Consider the following 17,433-nt stretch of genomic DNA (forward strand, 5'->3'; position numbering starts at 1 on the left):
ACTATTATCATAAATGCATGCATAGGTGGTAAAGGAACACAACGAGGTATAATATGGCCAATAGGAATCTAGTCTGTAAAATTTAGGTCACCGTTTTGTCAAAAATCCGTAAAAACGGACATTTAGGCAGACCTGACTTGACAATAATAATTCCCCAGCAAGACACTTAAGTCCAATATACTCCCAGTTAGCATGAATGGACTGCTGTAACTATAGGGTAATACTTGAATGACAAAGAAAAACAGTCTGGTCAATGTTCACCTCTCAAGGTCGTTTTAAAATCGGAAAATAGACGGAAAATTAACATTTTTCAGTGGGGGTGGGTTCAAACCCACGAGAAAATATTCCACCTCCCACCCCACCCCCCACCCATGCCATCCGCCCCCAAATCTCAATACATAGTTTAATAGATGAGCATCAGTTACAGCATCAAGAGTCTGCTAATTTGCATATAATTTGCATATGATTGCAAATTTTCGGAAATGCCTGATTTTCCAGAAATCTCTTGGGGGCGAATGAGTTAAACTAAAAATATTTTTTTCCCGATTTTCAACCTCTAAAGAGTGTTTTGGTCAGTTTTACACCCCAAAACGACCCTCAAACCCAACAGAAGTCAAATTTAAAAATTTTGATCAAATCGTTTAACCCTTTAGCCCCCAATCCCGCCTGTAGGCGTGATGGCGACAACCATTCTTTGATGGCCCGTATGACCCTCCATACCTTTTTTGAACTGCCCCAGCTGAACTGTCATGATAGCAGGGACTTCAACCAAGCAGTTCATGGTCCATAAACTCTTCTCAGATGTCTGTTCATGAAAATATGGCACTTTGAAAGCCGTTTAAGAGTTCAAAATCGGAAAAACGTGAAAAGTAGCCAAAATCAGGTGGGGGTGGGCATCTTTTGATGGCCACTACGTAACTCGTAGTGACTGTAGGTATAAACTATTATCATAAATGCATGCATAGGTGGTAAAGGAACACAACGAGGTATAATATGGCCAATAGGAATCTAGTCTGTAAAATTTAGGTCACCGTTTTGTCAAAAATCCGTAAAAACGGACATTTAGGCAGACCTGACTTGACAATAATAATTCCCCAGCAAGACACTTAAGTCCAATATACTCCCAGTTAGCATGAATGGACTGCTGTAACTATAGGGTAATACTTGAATGACAAAGAAAAACAGTCTGGTCAATGTTCACCTCTCAAGGTCGTTTTAAAATCGGAAAATAGACGGAAAATTAACATTTTTCAGTGGGGGTGGGTTCAAACCCACGAGAAAATATTCCACCTCCCACCCCACCCCCCACCCATGCCATCCGCCCCCAAATCTCAATACATAGTTTAATAGATGAGCATCAGTTACAGCATCAAGAGTCTGCTAATTTGCATATAATTTGCATATGATTGCAAATTTTCGGAAATGCCTGATTTTCCAGAAATCTCTTGGGGGCGAATGAGTTAAACTAAAAATATTTTTTTCCCGATTTTCAACCTCTAAAGAGTGTTTTGGTCAGTTTTACACCCCAAAACGACCCTCAAACCCAACAGAAGTCAAATTTAAAAATTTTGATCAAATCGTTTAACCCTTTAGCCCCCAATCCCGCCTGTAGGCGTGATGGCGACAACCATTCTTTGATGGCCCGTATGACCCTCCATACCTTTTTTGAACTGCCCCAGCTGAACTGTCATGATAGCAGGGACTTCAACCAAGCAGTTCATGGTCCATAAACTCTTCTCAGATGTCTGTTCATGAAAATATGGCACTTTGAAAGCCGTTTAAGAGTTCAAAATCGGAAAAACGTGAAAAGTAGCCAAAATCAGGTGGGGGTGGGCATCTTTTGATGGCCACTACGTAACTCGTAGTGACTGTAGGTATAAACTATTATCATAAATGCATGCATAGGTGGTAAAGGAACACAACGAGGTATAATATGGCCAATAGGAATCTAGTCTGTAAAATTTAGGTCACCGTTTTGTCAAAAATCCGTAAAAACGGACATTTAGGCAGACCTGACTTGACAATAATAATTCCCCAGCAAGACACTTAAGTCCAATATACTCCCAGTTAGCATGAATGGACTGCTGTAACTATAGGGTAATACTTGAATGACAAAGAAAAACAGTCTGGTCAATGTTCACCTCTCAAGGTCGTTTTAAAATCGGAAAATAGACGGAAAATTAACATTTTTCAGTGGGGGTGGGTTCAAACCCACGAGAAAATATTCCACCTCCCACCCCACCCCCCACCCATGCCATCCGCCCCCAAATCTCAATACATAGTTTAATAGATGAGCATCAGTTACAGCATCAAGAGTCTGCTAATTTGCATATAATTTGCATATGATTGCAAATTTTCGGAAATGCCTGATTTTCCAGAAATCTCTTGGGGGCGAATGAGTTAAGGTGGTACCCAACACCTTGAATAATATTAATTTGGCTCGTTTAATTTTCATAAAATTTTGACAAAATGTTTACTTTGACCCTTTGACAAAAATATAAAAATTTTAAAAAATTTGAACCAACCACTTTATCAGAAAAATTTCATTGGTTATATAGCAGTTTGACAAACACTAATTTTGATCATTGAGAAGCTTAATATTTCCTTTACAATACAACGTTATTAAAACGTTTAGCTGATTTTTACAGAGTTATCCCCCTGTAGTGTTAGGTACCACCTTAATATAATACTGAAGAAATGTACCTGAATTTAATACTTGAAACAGCTGGATATTGATTTTAACCTATCAAAACTTACCAATACAAAATACTTTAAAAGGTACATAACATAAACTATTAGGATGTTGGTTTATGACTGCCTTAACTAATTGTTTTGGTTATCGTAGTACAAATCAACCCATTGATTTTTCTTTTGAGTTGATTTACATTTTGTCATCTAAGAAATTTTAATACTATACAGTTTGGGTAATGCTCATTGTAGAAGGCTGTACAGTGACCTCTAATGTCCACTCTTTGTACTTCTGTCTTTATGAATCATTGTTTCTCACTCAAGGGTGACTGGGGAATAGAAATATGGTCACTCGGGTCTTCTTCCAAATAGCAATAAAACCCTTGCCAAAAAGGGCATCAGTTCGGGTGTGTGGGATATACAATTTCGCAGCCAGGTCGTCAGAATGGGGATGTTAAATCTGATGCCTCAAGTTAAGAAAGTGCCATGGTTTTTGCAGGTTAAGAACCCTTTCAACAATTCTTTGAAGGGTCTGTAGGAGGCCTCTTGCAAGGTGAAATTTCTGTCCTTATCCAAGATACCCTCATTTTCCAGTGGCAGTCCAAATTTCCTAGACCTTCATCCCGGACAGCCTCTACTACAGGATCTACCTATTGAATTTATTGTTAATTTGTTTCTCTTCTTGAACATGCATGAAATATTTGCCACTGGACATTAAACAACCATCAATCAATCAATCAATAGTTGTTTCTTGACAATCATTTTATATCTCCTTATTTTTATTTTCTTATATGATTCAAATCTATTGCTTTAGTTATTAGAATATTGATAAAATATTTGAGAAACTTACCTGAACATAATACTGAAGATCTATGGCTTTAACTGTAGGGTGTTGATATAACATTTTGGACACTAGCATATGGTACCAGGTCCCACAGATATCCTGTAATTCTGTAAAAACTGCTTCTTCACCAGCCAAAATCTGCATTATATATATATTAGTTATATTTCAAAAAAACAAAAGAGTTACAGTTAGCTGCAAACTATTGTAAAATTTCATAGCAATCACAGTATAATGACGGAGAACTTGTGCTTAATACAAGAAACGGTCAATGGACAGACAGACTGACAAAGGAAAAACTTAAAGGCACCCAAATATTCAATGTGAGGCCCTTTTAACATGGGCCTGAAACTGGAAGTTGCCTTTCCATGGCCCTCATTTCATTTACACACTGAAGCAGTTACATTCAAAATTTCTACTACAACATTTCTGAACAATTGTTTGCTGTCTAGTTGTGTGGGTGTTAAATAAATAAGAATAAGTCAAGTTTTTTTTTGTTCAATAAATCCTTACAGAAGATATAAAACAAAGAGTTATATACATCACATATTATATAAATAACACATAGCTTAGAGGGTAATAGAGAAAACATTGCAACCCACACACTATAAGCCAAAATTGACAATGTTTTTTCGAGGGGTAACAATCTGCTGTATCACCCTCTAAGCTATGTGTAATCTATCATACTGAAAGTTCTTATTATTGTCTTTTAAGTTTTAAATATTACATCATGTACATAATAGCCATCCATATTTAATAAAGTGCAAAAATGATCAAGCATCTCAGTGAAATGTTACCGATTATAGGTGTTCCCACTATATGTATCACTTTGCTCAGCTCTTCATAAAATTTCATATGACGGCTCTGTGATGTCAAATACCTTAACCCGGCCTAAATAACTTTGACCCTGAATATATCACTAGCAATTTAATGAATGAACCAACGTTGATCAGTTTGACCTGATCTTATCAAGTCATCTTTAGGTTTGCTTGTGAAACAAAGAAAATCTCTTGTTTCTATCATGCAAAGTACACAAATACAATCCGATATTTTCATCATATTCATATTGTAAAATATCAGCTGCTCAACACAATATGAAACTTTTTGAACTAGTTCGCTGCACTCACTTGACAAAAAGCTTCATTCTGTGAATCGCAGCTGATATTTTACAATATGAATATCTAGTATATATAAGCCATGGGATAGAGTAGTATGTCTCCCTTGTATTAAATAATCATAATCTGATATTTTAACACGAAGTATAATAATCAAAATTACCCTGCAGATAGTTCGTAATTGTTTATTTCCAGCAAATTCTTGTTCCTCTAGTCTTCTTTGTGCATCATCTTGCCAGTGTCTCCATTTCATGTCAAATTCTGCCACTGAATGTCCTCTTGACATTTGCTGAAAACAGAAAATATCTGTTTTAAAAAGAGATATTTTGGTTTTAATCCCATATGTTTTATCAAATACATATTTCATTTAACAACATTTTTTTCTTTTAAATTCTTCCCTTGTTTAAAATATATAAGGGCTAGGTCATAATTCATTTTTCAATATATATAAAAAATCTCTTCTTAGCATTTACCTTTTTTAAGTAGACCGTTGTGAAAGTACATAATCTGCAATATTGCATTATTGCATTTCATAATACTGACATCAACTTCCAAACAAATTTAGTTATTCTTGTTGTTGAAGCTCAGAAAAAACATAAAACTGTCTTGGAATGGACAAACACAAGACATAAAAAATTGACAAACCATTTTTACATGGATCTCTTCTATATGCATAGAAACTGTTTTGCAAAAAGCTGGAAAGTTCATTGTTGGGTCCATTTGAGATCATTAAGAAGAGAAGTCCAACAGTTTATTTAACCAAAGATTCCAGAGAGTTTATTGTCAATTTTGAACTCATGCTTTTTACATAAACTCGACTACAGGAACTTCTGAAATAACACTTTGGTAGACATTGGTGTCACTAATAGGAAAGGTGATAATGCAAAAAAAAAAAACAAAAAAAAAACTATGCATTGCTCCCACTATCAAATTTCTGTGTTCAATGAACAATAGAATCTTGTTCAAAACCCTAATTTGATAAATATTTTGAAAAGTTCACATTATAATGAAAAAGTTTCAAACTAATGTGACCACATCTTCTCTGCAAACTACCTTAAACTCAAACTTTAGCATGTTACAGGATGGATGAACAGATAGATTAACAAACTAACAGGCAGATGGACAGTGAGACAGGAAAATATAATGCCTCCTCTACAATTGTATGCAAGGCATTACAATTAATTGATGTACAGCTGCTGAGTATGTACCTTCAAAACAAGGATATAAAACTGAATGTTGGTTTAAAATTTACTTGTAAATTTTTTTTTTATTTGATTTGTAGGTTGCACTTTGTAAATACAGCTGTTTCTCAAACCACGCCTCTTTTGGGGAGATATATAATATTCATAGATATGTTAATTTGTTAACGTACTGGTTCCCATTTATGATCTCTGTGTTTCATCTCATAGAAACATCACTTGGGAATGTAACCAGTATAGAAAAACATGGTAGCGCCTAAATTTTAATTCTTAGGAGGTCCAAATATGGAGGTAAGGGTAGTATAGAATTTTAGTACAAGTTTAAACTCTTAGAAGTTCAGGGCATATAAATGTTGAAAATATGCTGCACAGCCCTATATTTTGACCTTTGAATAAAATAGTAGTGCATATAAACTTTCCGTTCTGGGATATTATTTTTCACGAAACTTCATAGTAAAAGTGTCACAGTTTCAGCTGCAGGTGTAATACCACCATTGATTTTCCCCTATTAGTCTTTGTTAAATTTGCACTTTTCAAAAAATTGTGCAGAATTTATCTTTGTTTCAAATAAAGAAATACTTGGCATGAGTAAAGTTTTATCCTGTCCAGTACTATAGAAAAAATTTCACATAACATTTCATTGCATATAAGAAAATAACCATCACTGGAAGTTAACCAATCAAATTTTCCCCCTTTTTTAACCTGTGTACAAGCTTTAGTAACCATGTAACCTCAAGTTTCCAAAATATTCTATTGAAACCCCAAATAAAGAAATAATGGTGCTTTGAAATACCCAAGATATATGTTTATGACTCAGAAATGTTTTACTGCAATGAAATGTAGGATCAATTACCTACAACTGTCAAATTCAAGGGAATATTTTTTTTCGACCTATTTTCGTATGCAACCGGATGTGACGTACTATGATTTGGTGGTATTACACCTAAAGAAGACTTTTTTGTTGAATAAACTGAATGTGACTTTTTTCCTTTGTAATACTGGTTATTTCAAGCATTCCTATCAAGTTTTGTCATAATCAGTTCAATAGTTTGAGAAAAATCTAGTATAATGTAAGACGACATCTACAGCGATTCGAGCAAAATTTCTTCGAAAAATTCAAACCAAGCCGCATCATGATAGAATATAGTGTGGACCAATAAATGATCAAATATTTATCTCACCTGCCTACAAACAGTTGAATATGATACAAAAGATGACTTTAGGATGATAAATACTACTAATGGACCTCTTATTCTTCCTTATAAAGTCTCTTTTGGTCCATTTATACCTCTCATTTCCTCAAAATTTCTACTTTTTAAGCCAATAAATAAAAATTTTGGGGTAACTTTCACTCATTTATGATAGGAATGTTATTATAAATGATTAATTGAAGTATTCAAGCTGCTTGAACTATCCGTATAAAAGTTTACTGTCTCCAAGGAGGTTTCAATAAGACCTTGCGTAAAACTTAAATTTACGCCGCGTTCCAGAGAGGGACATAAAAAACTTCTCTTTTGGTGAATAATTTGTTGTTACTGCTTTAAAAATAATTTCATTTACTTAAAACTATATATTTATTAAAGTATTTCTTAGGAAAAATTTTCTAGTATAGCAGAATATAAGAAATAAGGAGAAAAAGCTCCCCAAGACTCTAAGTATGGCTTGTTCTGTCAACTAATATTCATGGTAAAATCCTATTTCAAGGAAATTTTCTCATAAAATGTATTTTGGAGACTCAATCCACTCAGAATATTTCATTATTTGTAATATATCACTTAAATAGCAAGAAATTTTAACACATGAGAGTACTCACAAGGTCAAAGGTGCATGTACAGCTTCCCATATTAGGTGTAATACCACCATTGATTTTCCCCTATTAGTCTTTGTTAAATTTGCACTTTTCAAAAAATTGTGCAGAATTTATCTTTGTTTCAAATAAAGAAATACTTGGCATGAGTAAAGTTTTATCCTGTCCAGTACTATAGAAAAAAATTCACATAACATTTCATTGCATATAAGAAAATAACCATCACTGGAAGTTAACCAATCAAATTTTCCCCCTTTTTTAACCTGTGTACAAGCTTTAGTAACCATGTAACCTCAAGTTTCCAAAATATTCTATTGAAACCCCAAATAAAGAAATAATGGTGCTTTGAAATACCCAAGATATATGTTTATGACTCAGAAATGTTTTACTGCAATGAAATGTAAGATCAATTACCTACAACTGTCAAATTCAAGGGAATATTTTTTTTCGACCTATTTTCGTATGCAACCGGATGTGACGTACTATGATTTGGTGGTATTACACCTGCAAAGGGAGTTCCTATGGGAAATTGCATTGTCTATATTTACAGAATTGCAACCTATATAGGGTTAAAAATTAGAACATACAGATTTTCACAAAATCTGGTTTATCTCAGAGATTTTAAAGAATTTAACTCAAATATGAAGTTTTATAAGTATTTCATGAAGATTGAGAAAATCCTGAACCTTAATTATGATGACTCAGCATAAATTCACATTTTACAGTAAGCAGTGTTTTCCCTAGGCTATTCAAGCATTGCGGTACCGCTACACATAAATTTCGACCGCCATGCTTTCATCATTGCCGCAATGCATCCCACTATGTGTGAAAATTATAACTGTGTAAAATATTTTTTATCGATATTTTGAAAGTGAAGTAACAAGCGACAACACTCCACAGGTGTTTTAAACTCATCCGACTAATAATTGAATGCATCACGTCGCGCGTGCCGGGATTTTACAACCTTCTTGATTAGACGGTTATACATCGAGACTTGGGTTACATAATAGAAGTTACCAGTCAGCTGATAAATAAATAGTCAGATTTATCTCCAATGCATATCTTTCTGTGCTAAATAAAAAGTTTAAACTTTTCCTGTCAGGGGCGTAGCTACCTTCTAAATGAAGTGGAATCACAATCTAAAGGGCGAGGGGTCTGGGCTTTTGCCCTGGTAGGGGTCCAGGGGGGCGAAGCCCCCCGTAAGCTCCGCATATATAGTGTTTCAAAACAATCACAACCGTAATAAAACTTGGACATTTTTGTTGTGTTTTTTTTGTCAACTATTTGTTTAACTTCGAGTCGAATGAAGACTAAACATTGTCGTTTGCGTATTTGTACGCCGTGACAGCTTTTAAAAATCACGGAGATTAATTGTTCCATATGCTAGTATTTGTATTGAGTAAAGAAGTATAAAAAACAAACAATAAACATAAACACAATACTATATGTGTTGTTTCTGTTAGCATAAACATCATTGGATACCAAATACTTGGTGGACACATTCTCCAATATTTTGCTTAACATATGTATTTAGATGTTTAAAAATTTTGTGGGTAAACTCTACAAGACAGAGGGATATGAATTTCTAATTTTACGCAGTTAGGAATTGTCGAAGTTGAAATTATTGAACTTTTTCATAGGGAATGGTACTTTAATCACGATCTTTTTCATGATCTGCGTTTGTTTATTATCCAGCTAATTGACAAATACATATGCATTCGACCAGTTGTATGACAATATCTAGATGATAACAGTGAAGATACGTGTATTAAAAGTTTGGTGTATCTTTCGAACAAGAATCAGCAGTTTAGTGTCCGACTCGGACAGAAAATTCATTATAAAATTGAATGACCAAATAGTCCAGTAAAACGAGTTAGAATTAACAATTTATTTAAATGCTTTAACAATCAACCATTCGTATAGCCGGTCCATATAGAAACGACTTCCAATTATCGAATCTATATACAAGATGTTTTTTTGTTAAATAGATGAAAACGTAATACATGTACTGGAAAATATGTACTTTTTTTTTATAATAACAGCAGTTCTGCTAGTATACGGAAACTATTGATTGATTGAATTGTTATTAATGTCCGGTGGCAAATATTAAATGCACACCAGGTCAAGAATACGTTGACGTGATGTGAAAATGAACTATTCGTGTTGTCAAGACCTACATACTTGGTCAATTTTGAACTAGTTCACAAGGTAACAGTCATTATTCCCGGATGGATACGAGTTGAGTCTTCGTTCTAGTACGATGTGTGCTATGGGGTGAAGCGGAAAATAATAATTTGCAAGTTTTTTTGTTAACCCTAAAGGGATTATGTTTTTTTTTTTTGCACTCAAAGCAAGTCTACATTATGGTGGTGGTACCGACAACTATGTAGCTGGTATTTTCTAAACAATGCCCGTAATATAAAAAGTTTACACCAGTTGTATGTATTTATGGTACACATACATATCTTACATGATTAAAAATTTCGCTGCATGTGTATTCCTCTTGCTTTTATTCTTTGTGCTGTTCTTAAAATGCATACATAGAAAGACCAATTCCTGTATATGTTAACTTTGTCCCCTCTTTCTCTCTGTTTTTTTTTTTCTTTTTTTCTCTTTTTTTTTTGTGTGAAAACGACGTGGATGCACGTGCTGCCGTGCCCCCGGGTAGCTACGCCCCTGCCTGTATAAATTTCACCTTAAAAACGGCCGGGTGTTTGACATCGTTATTTTACTGTGATCTTTAAAAAGTAGAAATTTAAAATTTGGTATAGTCTCTGGTATTATAAAATAAAACTAAAATAATTTCACCAAGAATGGACAAAACATTTTTTTTAATAAAGTTTCGCAGTTACTTCATCAGCTATATTTACATCGATGAATTATTTTTTGATTGGTCACAACAATCAGTTATTTTTAGATTAGTCACGGTTGATTGATTTTATCAAAGAATACACATCACCGCCATGGGCCGAGAAAAAGACGTGTCTTATTAAATATTTAAAAGATTTGATAGAAAAACTTTCAAAATATACGTAGTTATTTACAGAAATATTGTTTTTAATAAACTTGTGTTGTTCTATTTTTATTTCAATGGGTCACAATCTTCACGTGTAGCGGATTCATTTGCAAAAGTGGGGCTAAATTTCTTTCACTTCGGCAAGATAGGATTTTTACAATTATGAAGCGTTATAAATAAATCGGACAGGGATTTATTTAAAAAAAAAATAGTTAATCGTCATGAAATAAAATGTCAGCTTAGCTTCCAAACAGGTAATTGCCAAATATGTCATCCGTGTGTCCGTATGTCAGGTATACCTCACTGACGACTTCTGTAATTAACGCAAATAAACTTTTTTTTTATTGTTTCCTGTAAAATCTCTGTGAAGCAATGATGACATTCAAAGTTTTATTTAACAACTTGCTGTTGATTCTGAAACCATTCTATCAGCAAAATTCGAAGAACAATCATCAGTTTAACAACCATGTCCAAGCAACCATCAAAGAAACGTCGCCTTACTGGCCCAACTTTTTTGACAAGTTGGTTAGAGAAGTCTACTCCTTCATCAAATTGTAGTCAGACAGATTAAAATCACCTTTGAGAAACAGACTATGCCAAAAAGTGCTCAATTGCTTAATGCATATATCAATTGAAGGACCAAAGGAAGAAGCTTTTGATTTTTAAAAATATGTGGTGACCTTTGGAAATTGAAACAGAGGAAGATATCAACAAAATAATGTGTATATGACATGATAACTATTGCAGACTGGATTATTGTTATTATTGTTTATATGGTCTTTCATTAATTACTCTCATCTGTGATAAATACTTTAAAATTCCATGACTTATATGAATTGCTGTACCTATAATAAAACAATTAGATTGGTATATGGCTTTAAACATATAAATTATGTGATGTAACTAATTCTGAAAAAAAGCGTCACGAGCCGCGTTGCAAATTCACCATGGAACCACCATGCATGAAAAATTTTCTAGGGAAGACACTGAGTAAGCATGGTTTACTTAAAGCCCTGAATTCAAAATAAATTCATAATATATGCCTATTTGTAATTTAAATTGTTTAGAAGTGCTTATATTTACTCTTCGCAGTCATTGCAACTCATTGATTCTTCCTAAATATTTTTGTTGGGGTGTTTTTGTCCTGTCGATAACCCAAAAGTAAGCCGTAACACCTAAATGTGCTTTTTTGTGACCGCGGCATTAAAAAGTACAAGCTAGAATTACAAAAAGACCTCAATAAAACTTACAATAGTGTGTTCTATCCTAAATATATACAAAATATTCCACATTGCTAGAAACAGGGAAAATATTTAGGAAATGTGAGGCCCCAGGGACAAAAAACAGAAAAAAATGCCTACCCCTGGGTCATAAAACAGATAATTTAACTTGTAAATGCTATGATTTTATTATTTTCAAGGTCTTTTGTAAAGAAAACAATAACTGTGCTGGGAAGTTATGCAAAAATAAGATGTAAGCAGTCATTTCTATCAAGCTTTTAGTGAATTTATGCACCAGACTGATATCTTCTTAAAAACAACTTTTGCAAATATGGCTTTGTTTAGACACTTCTAGTTCATATATTAACTAACTTATGTTAGATATATGGTTAGGGATGATACTGTTGAGACAAGAATTCTTAACTTATCATTTGAGACAGAAATTATGAACTTTCATTGACAAATAGGCATTCAGTAAGATGTGGACTGGAGACACAGGCAGGATTGGATACTTTGTATAATCTTGAAAGTTGGAATGATTAACTACTAAACAATACACTTATAGTATTACAAAATGCTTTCAATTTGTTATCAGAATAGTTTCAAACAGGTTTTAGACAGTTCATGTCAGAAAACATGCACATAGGGTAAGCTGGCAATAATTAAAGTCTTGTTTTCAAATTCTTTAAAAAATTAAAACAGGGGTAGGGGTATAAAATGTACTGTAAAAGGAAACTTAGAGTATATGCAGTGATTTCTTTAAGGCTATAATTCTGATAAATAAGTATTGTTGTGAGAAAAAGTGTTTTTAGAGAGTTTTCTATTTGAATAAATGTTTGTATAGGTTGCACTTTGTAAATACAGCTGTTTCTCAAACCACGCCTCTTTTGGGGAGATATATAATATTCATAGATATGTTAATTTGTTAACGTACTGGTTCCCATTTATGATCTCTGTGTTTCATCTCATAGAAACATCACTTGGGAATGTAACCAGTATAGAAAAACATGGTAGCGCCTAAATTTTAATTCTTAGGAGGTCCAAATATGGAGGAAAGGGTAGTATAGAATTTTAGTACAAGTTTAAACTCTTAGAAGTTCAGGGCATATAAATGTTGAAAATATGCCGCACAGCCCTATATTTTGACCTTTGAATAAAATAGTAGTGCATATAAACTTTCCGTTCTGGGATATTATTTTTCACAAAACTTCATAGTAAAAGTGTCACAGTTTCAGCTGCAAAGGGAGTTCCTATGGGAAATTGCATTGTCTACATTTACAGAATTGCAACCTGTATGTCTTATAGTTTTGCATTTAAGTTGTATCACTTTGAAAAGTTCACTTAACTAAGCCTTATGACTTACAGAAAATATAGGCATTCTTTTCAAAAGATCATCTATGCTCTGGAAATTGTCAGAATATGCTGCTGTGTGTTTTGAAAGTAGTCGTCTAGCATGATCAATCTGACCCTGTAATACTAGTCTATATACCTGAAAAGAAAATAAGTCTGCATTAACTTTAATATATAAAATGCACGCGATATCTTTTTAATAAATATATCTATCCTTTACTGGGCTAAACATAGTGAAGCAACAATATTGTCATATTTACTGTATCCCAATGGAATTGATGACTTTCTGGTCTCTCTTCTTGTAATGCTTGCAAAAATTTCATACTCACTGTATCCCAATAGAATTGATGACAATCTGGTCTATCTTCTTGTAAAATCTGCAAAATTGTCTCCTCATCAGTAAAATGAATTCTTATCCAATCTAATAACTGTGTTATCACTAGTCCTCCTGTAATACAAAAAAAAAGTTAGTTTCGAGTTAAGAGTTTACAATATAATGATACCAATAATTATTCATTTTGTCCAATAAACAAATTTTCAAATGTTAGCGTTATTATAATCAATATATTCAGAGACATATTTTAATTGTCTGATCTATTCTGTGCACTTAGTGTTTAGATCATCCTTTTAAAATGATAAGGACATCCTTTGATTCAAGCAATTTTATAATATAATGTATGCATCAAATGCCAACAGAAAAGTACCTTCAGTTTGTACTTATCCAAACGTCTGTCTAAATACTTAGGGTATTTCCAGAAATATATACTGGGGTAGATAACAAAGAAAAAACAAAAAGTACAAACTACTCTACTATGATTAATGGTGGTAAATAAATAATCTTATTTATGTGTATTCACTTATTTTCATAAAATAATGCCAAAAACATAACATTATCACACAAATTTGTTTATCATTTTGCAGATCAATACAAAAATACTCTATTTTAGGGACCTAACTTCAAATGCTTTTTTATCTCCACTTTTTCAAAAGTCAAATGATGTGTGTAACTCTATAGAGGTTGTTGACGTCATAATATAAATACCATTTTTAGTTTCACATGTCAACAGCAAAAAATGTTTGTGAATCAGGGTAATTCATTGTAAATTATCCCTCTGTATATTCCTTAGATAATATATGACATGGTCATGAATAAAAGCGTTTACCAGCAATAGGTTTCACATTGAAATGAATTTTAAAAATGAATCAAATCACAATGTCTGTACGGTAAATCCATCTTTGAAGACTGTATTAATGATTAACTAATTGGCTAACTTAAATTGCTGGTTTTCTATCGCATCAATATTTAACTAACATATTGTTTTAGTCATATTGTTGCATTTAACACCCTCAAAAAAGTATTTTTCAATGGCTCTGAAAATATTAGAAATCTATCTGATATTGCAACTAAAAAGATGAGTCATGTACATGTATTTAAATTTATACACTGGACTTATTTTGGTGATCCTTTCATAAAAAAAGTCTTGCATTCACAGTATTACAGTAATCAATCAAAAGCCACCATCCTATGAATCAATATATGCATACTACTATTAAATTATGATTTTACCAGCAGGGCTGTCAAGGAACAATATTTCACATAAACTCCAGATAAGTTCTGACATCTTTAACAATCGTAATAAATCTAAATAATTCTCCTTCTTGTCTTCATCTATTGTGGCATCTACAATTAAAACAATTCATTACAAATAGAAGAAACAGAAATATCCTCAATAAATCTAAACATGAATTTGTATTTCAAATAACATTTTATGCCATTCAATTCATTTAAATAAAATTTAGTCTTCAATTTGAAAAGTTTTTGTGTCAGTGTTATTTACCTAAAACTAGAGGCTTTCAAGGCCTGTGTCGCTCACCTGTACCTACTGTGGTTTTGGAAATCATGTTTAATAAGGTTAAAATCATAATAAATAGTATTAGATACCCTAATAATGACTGAGGCCAAGTTTGGTTTAATTTAGCCCCAGAGTTAAATTAAAAGCAGAAGATTTTTTGAAAAAAGTTTACAAAAATTACCAAAAAATTGCAGAAAATGACTTTAAAGGACAATAACTCCAATAAGATGTCAATTGACGATTTTGGGCATGTTGACTTATTTGTAGATCTTACTTTGCTGAACATTATTGCTGTTTACAGTTTAAGTCTATCTAGAATAATATTCAAAATAACCAAAAACTGCAAAATTTCCTTAAAATTACCAATTCAGGGCAGCAACCCAACAATGGGTTGTCTGATTTGTCTGAAAATTTAAAAGGCAGATAGATCTAAACCTGATGAACATTTTCACCCCAGTCAGATTTGATCCTAATGCTTTAGTTTCAGAGATAAAAGCCAAAAACTGCATTTTATGTTCTCTTTTTAGCCATGTCGGCCTTGTGTTGGCAGGCTGGGTCATCGGACACATTTCTTAAACTAGATACCCTAATGATGATTGTGGCCAAGTTTGGTAAAATTTGTCTCAGTAGTTTCAGAGGAGAAGATTTTTGTACAAGTTAACGACGACAGACGCCAAGTGATGAGAAAAGCTCACTTGGCCCTTCGGGGCCAGGTGAGCTAAAAATAACTTTTGTTTTATATTTTAAGGATTAAAATTATTTCCTAATCCTATTAGTTTTTTATATATTTTTTTATCAATACATTGTAAAGTCATGACTGTTGTATCTTTAATCACTTTGCACTATTTCTAATTCTATTTATACTATACCAGCTAGCTTCTTTAATTCATCACTGTAAGCTATTAACACCGCAATGTATTGTCTACTTGATTTCAGTATTCTACAAAAACAAATAATATTAAAAACAATACAAATTTTGGTACCATATCATAAATGTTGACATTTGATTTGGCCAAATTGCTTTAACATGTAGATTATAACACATCCTTTCCACACCAGTCCCATAGTTAGCCTGATGTATTACCATTAAAAAGCCTACTGATATACCTATGAAAATACTTCTAAGACAGCAGTTTCAGTTCCACAATCTAAGTTTTTTGAAATCTAATCAAGTTACAAATGATGTATTTCAATTAATATTGTAACACTTACAAAGGATGTATACTTCCTCCAACAGCTTTTTCTGCTGCATGTTTCTGTAACATGACAAAAATATCTAAAACAAAAAATAAAACATATAAGTGTATGTATTCAGCTATCAAATGTTTGTAAATTGTCTCAAATTTCTCATTTTAAATACTTTTTGCTGCAAGTCAAATTGTGTACCAAGGTAATATAAAATTGTGGGGACTTGAATGTATCTATCATTTTTTTTTCAGGACAGATAACTTATTTGATGTTAATTCCCAGTCTTTAAGGCAAAAGAAACAATCCAAATTCCTCTTAATTTTCTACATTAATCTATTATTTGATCCAAGGTACAAAAGATATGCTACAGTAAGAGGTAAAGGTCTTTTCAGACATTTTTTATACAACAAAAAGTGTTTTCTTTGTAACAAAAATGATTAAGAGAACAAAAAAAACCCTTCTTATTTCAACTTTTTAAAATGATTGTAATTTACAATATCTAAAATCTACGACAGTATAGTTCTGTCAAATTATAATGTGCAGTGAAGTCACTGATTTATTTCTTTTTATGATAATGTGCATGAAAGTCATTGCTTAATTATGTAGCAAATATTTTTTTTTACATTTTCTTGAATAATTTGTGTACTTCAAAAAAAAAATGCACCAGCAAGCACAATAAATTGTATGATACAAGCTTAAACATTAGTGGTAAATGTCTATTCAAAAGTAACAATAAATCTTGATCGTATTCTTAGCAATAGATAGTTTTCCAGTCACATACGTTGTAATAGTTATTTTGCTTGGCTGACATGTTGGAGGGCTAACTGATTGATTTTCCTTTTTGTCTAACAAAATTTAAGCATTTAGCACAAGCAAGTCGGATAAAAGATCATTACTAGATAGTAGTAATGAATTAAACAAGACTTTAACAAATGAAAATTGTTCAGAAATCAAATTTCTCTGAAGTCTAGCAGTCTGTATAAAAATACAATTTGCTTGATTTAAGAAAGATCTTTATCACATTGCCCTAAAACATGTTGGCAAAGGGAAAAAACTCAAACATAAATTATGTCAAAGGAAAACTATGTATATTTATTATGGTTTTTCATTCTCAATGTATAAGCTTGTAATCATGACTTAGTTTTGGCAAAGTAGG

The 17,433-nt window shown here is 32.6% G+C and overlaps 1 protein-coding gene across 1 annotated transcript in view; it reads right to left on the reverse strand.

Moving 5' to 3' along the window:
* The window catches only part of LOC127707485 (nuclear pore complex protein Nup85-like), a 66,219-nt gene that overhangs the window by 44,130 nt on the left and 4,656 nt on the right, over positions 1 to 17,433 (reverse strand). The window contains exons 4-10 of the mRNA XM_052212059.1: positions 16,302 to 16,365; positions 15,959 to 16,029; positions 14,804 to 14,917; positions 13,566 to 13,684; positions 13,250 to 13,375; positions 4,808 to 4,933; positions 3,539 to 3,670 (exon numbers count right to left, since the gene is read on the reverse strand). Coding sequence (XP_052068019.1) covers positions 3,539 to 3,670; positions 4,808 to 4,933; positions 13,250 to 13,375; positions 13,566 to 13,684; positions 14,804 to 14,917; positions 15,959 to 16,029; positions 16,302 to 16,365 — 752 coding nt within the window. The remainder of the gene's footprint in view (positions 1 to 3,538; positions 3,671 to 4,807; positions 4,934 to 13,249; positions 13,376 to 13,565; positions 13,685 to 14,803; positions 14,918 to 15,958; positions 16,030 to 16,301; positions 16,366 to 17,433) is intronic.

This window comes from Mytilus californianus, unplaced genomic scaffold (genome assembly GCF_021869535.1).
Source record: "Mytilus californianus isolate M0D057914Y unplaced genomic scaffold, xbMytCali1.0.p SCAF_7, whole genome shotgun sequence".
NCBI classification, from domain to species: Eukaryota; Metazoa; Mollusca; class Bivalvia; order Mytilida; family Mytilidae; genus Mytilus; species Mytilus californianus.